The following is a 3486-nucleotide window of genomic DNA, read 5'->3' on the forward strand; positions in this document are numbered from 1 at the left end:
ACAGGCGCCCGCCACCTCGCCCGGCTAATTTTTTGTATTTTTTAGTAGAGACGGGGTTTCACTGTGTTAGCCAGCATGGTCTCCATCTCCTGACCTCGTGATCCACCCATCTCGGCCTCCCAAAGTGCTGGGATTACAGGCATGAGCCACCGCGCCCGGCCGCCAATCTTAATTTTTGACCAATTTTCCATAGCATGCAGATAATTTGTTTCCAAAACTTTTCATTTTCCTGAAGTTGTCTTGATTGGTATCAGCTATTTCCATAAAATGATCGGATGAGTTTTGATGGACAGATCAGGCTTTTGTTTACAACTGTTTTGCTCCTAATAACTCCACCACATCACATGTCATAGACCCGAATTGTGTCAGGAAGACGGGCTTGTTCGTCAGGCCCTGGTGGGCACTTTGATAGCGGGCACGCTGCTCCATGACATGCATGGTGTTGGGTCTTGCTGGACAAACTGCGTTGTGTTCAGTGTGCAGAGCCTCTGCTAGGTGCTTTCATTTGGGGCACTGCGCCAGTGCTACTGGGAGCACCTCTGTTTTGTGTTGCTGACATCCAATAGCATCGTCATGTAGAGCAAACACTGAAGGTCTGCATTTCTTCGTGAGCTTATTCTCGAGAAAATTGGGGGCAGACCCCTCCTCAGGGAAGGGAGGGCCACCTTGGTTTCCAGAGTCAAGCATTGTGAAAATTACCCAACGCTCAGGCAATCCACCCAACCCCGCTGCCCATGCCTGGAGAAGCAAAGTATCAGGGGTAGTCCAGGCCCACCTGGAGCCAGGACAGGCCCTGCAGAGAAAAGTCTGACAGATGGTGGTGAGGGAAGACCCCCAAAGGCTTCTAGAGTCCCACCAGGCCCCCAGGTCCTTGTCATAACCAGAGAGGCCCCAGCCCCAGAGGAACAGGTCCCCTGCTCCACTGTCAACAGGGGCCCGCCTGCAAGGACACCGGCAGAGCTCAAGACCGCACATGCCTGCAAGGTGAGGCCTGCCCGGGCTCTGTCCTCCTGCAGGCCCCAGGGCTGGGTGACTGGGCGAAGGCAGCTGCTTGTGCAGAGCCCGGGGGAAGCTGCCTCTCATCTCTGGTCGTCCTCAGGACGCTGGATCCCACCAGCATCTCACCAACCTGGAGAGTCCCCCAACCCCTCATTTCACGTTTGAACATAGAGAACCAGAGGGGTGTGGCTTGTCTAGGAGGTCTTAGGAGCTTGGGTCCTGACTTTGCCATTTACCAACTCTTGTGTGTCCCGTGTGCCTCCGCTTCCCCTCAGGACACAGAGATATTGTGAAAGTTATATAAGATAATCCACATAAAACACTTCAAGCAGTGCCTGGTATCTGGCCAGCAAGTGATCAATGGTGATCCATTACCTTCCTGGGCGCCCATCAGGGCCTTCTAAGGTGGAGGGAAGGGCATGCTGGGGGCACAGGTGCAGGCCACAACCAGGTATCTAACCCCATCCCTGCTCCCGCAAAGTAAGGACCAGCATCTAACTCCATCCCTGCTCCCCCCGAAGTAAGGGCCAGCAACGGAGTCCTGGGAGGCTCCTGGGTTTTGAGCAGCAGTGCCTCTGTGGGGTCTGCAGGCTTCGATCTAGGAGGGGCTGGGGGCTGGGCAGGTCCCTGCTCCAGAGAAAGAGGACCTGGGCCTGTGGAGCGCCGCGGTGGGAGTGCTGGAGTCCTGGCCCGTCACCCCCGTCTGCCCCACAGCGAGGACGATGCTGCCACTGTGTACCGTGCAGCTGCGATGCTGAACATGACGGGCTCCGGGTACGTGTGGCTGGTCGGGGAGCGCGAGATCTCGGGGAACGCCCTGCGCTACGCCCCGGACGGTGAGTGCTGGGCCTTGGCGGGGTCCCTGAACGGGGAGGCCCCCACGGGCTCTGAGTCGCATGCTCTCCCCAGGCATCCTCGGGCTGCAGCTCATCAACGGCAAGAACGAGTCAGCCCACATCAGCGACGCCGTGGGCGTGGTGGCCCAGGCCGTGCACGAGCTCCTCGAGAAGGAGAACATCACCGACCCGCCACGGGGCTGCGTGGGCAATACCAACATCTGGAAGACCGGGCCGCTCTTCAAGAGGTGGGCGGGGCCTCTCCCGAGCTGGGCGGGGCTGCTCTTGGGGCGGTGGGCGGGGTCACTCTCCAGAGCTGGGCGGGGCCGTTCTCAGGAATGGGAGAGGTCCCTTGGGGGAGGTGGGCGGGGCCGCTTTTGGGGAGGTGGGCGGGGCCACTTTCCGGAGCTGGGTATGACCGCTCTCAGGACTGGGCGGGGCCGCTCTTAGGGAACTGGGGGAGCGCTCCTCAAGAGATGGATGCGGGCACTCTAGGGGGTGGGGTGGGCAGGGTCGCTTCCAGGAGGTGGACGGCGCTGCTCTCAGGGGTACTGCAGTGGAGCCTGCTGCCAACATCCTCTGTACACTGTTACTTCTCTCCTCTCCCCCCACCCCTCCAGCACCACCACATCTAATGGCACAATCATCTGCCCTCTTCTCAACACTGACACCAGTGCCGGGACTGTCACTGGAGTGGGGACTGGCTCCACTGCTCCCGGCCCTACTTTCCACACTGCAGTTCACCCTGAAACAGCACCCCTCTCCCTGTGGGGCTGGCAGCCTTTGGGAGGAGGCTCTTGATGCAGATGGGGACTGAAAGCTTCCAGGGACCCAGGAGGCCAGACAAGGAGCCCAAGAACAGCACACAAACCTTAGAGAGCCAGGGCTGGCCTAGGTCCAGAGACCCAAATGAACATCTGCAGTGTGGCAGCAGTTAGCTCACAGCACGCCTGGACACCATGCCTTGCCAGCTCACCCCCAGATCCCCAACCATTGAGTAGCATGTGCAGAGCCACCATTCACAATGCCCACGTAAGTGCCGATGTAGGCAGCACGTGTGCACACACATGCACACACATACACAGAACCATGTGTGCACACAGACTCAGGTACATGACACACACGTGACACAGGCACATGCATGGGGTGCACCCCACATAGGGATCACGTGTGCACACAGGTTCACTGATGCGACCCGATGGATACAATGCACACGCGCACACACAGCCAGACAGGACAGTCTGGTGGTTAGAGCCAACTCAGCCTCTCCCCCACTTGCTGGCAAGAGGGCAGGCATCCTTCTGGGCTTCTGCCTCCCTCTCTGTAAGACAGGATGGCTGTGAGGACAACGTCCTAACCCATGGAAAGCCCTTGAAGCAGGGTCTGGCACCCAGAAACCACTCAGCTGTCATGAGTTGCACTGTCCATCTGGTGCAGGCAGACACCACGGTGTCCAGGGGCTGGCATGTGCTGATCTTTCTGTTCTTGGGACTGGGACAAGGGAAAAGCCCGAGCTGCTCAGCAGGCAGGAGAAGGAGCAAGGAGAAGGAGCAGGGAGAAGGAGCAGGGAGAAGGAGCAGGGAGAAGGAGCAGGGGGAAGGAGCAGGGGGAAGGAGTAGGAGAAGGAGCAGGGGGAAGGAGCAGGGGAAGG

The 3486-nt window shown here is 58.9% G+C and overlaps 1 protein-coding gene across 1 annotated transcript in view; it reads left to right on the forward strand.

The window, feature by feature from the left end:
• The window catches only part of GRIN1 (glutamate receptor, ionotropic, N-methyl D-aspartate 1), a 44840-nt gene that overhangs the window by 23408 nt on the left and 17946 nt on the right, over nucleotides 1-3486 (forward strand). The window contains exons 6-7 of the mRNA XM_011985176.1: nucleotides 1714-1835; nucleotides 1909-2083. Of these exons, the coding sequence (XP_011840566.1) occupies nucleotides 1714-1835; nucleotides 1909-2083 (297 nt within the window). The remainder of the gene's footprint in view (nucleotides 1-1713; nucleotides 1836-1908; nucleotides 2084-3486) is intronic.

The sequence above is a fragment of the Mandrillus leucophaeus genome, unplaced genomic scaffold (assembly GCF_000951045.1).
Source record: "Mandrillus leucophaeus isolate KB7577 unplaced genomic scaffold, Mleu.le_1.0 Scaffold28, whole genome shotgun sequence".
NCBI lineage: Eukaryota > Metazoa > Chordata > Mammalia > Primates > Cercopithecidae > Mandrillus > Mandrillus leucophaeus.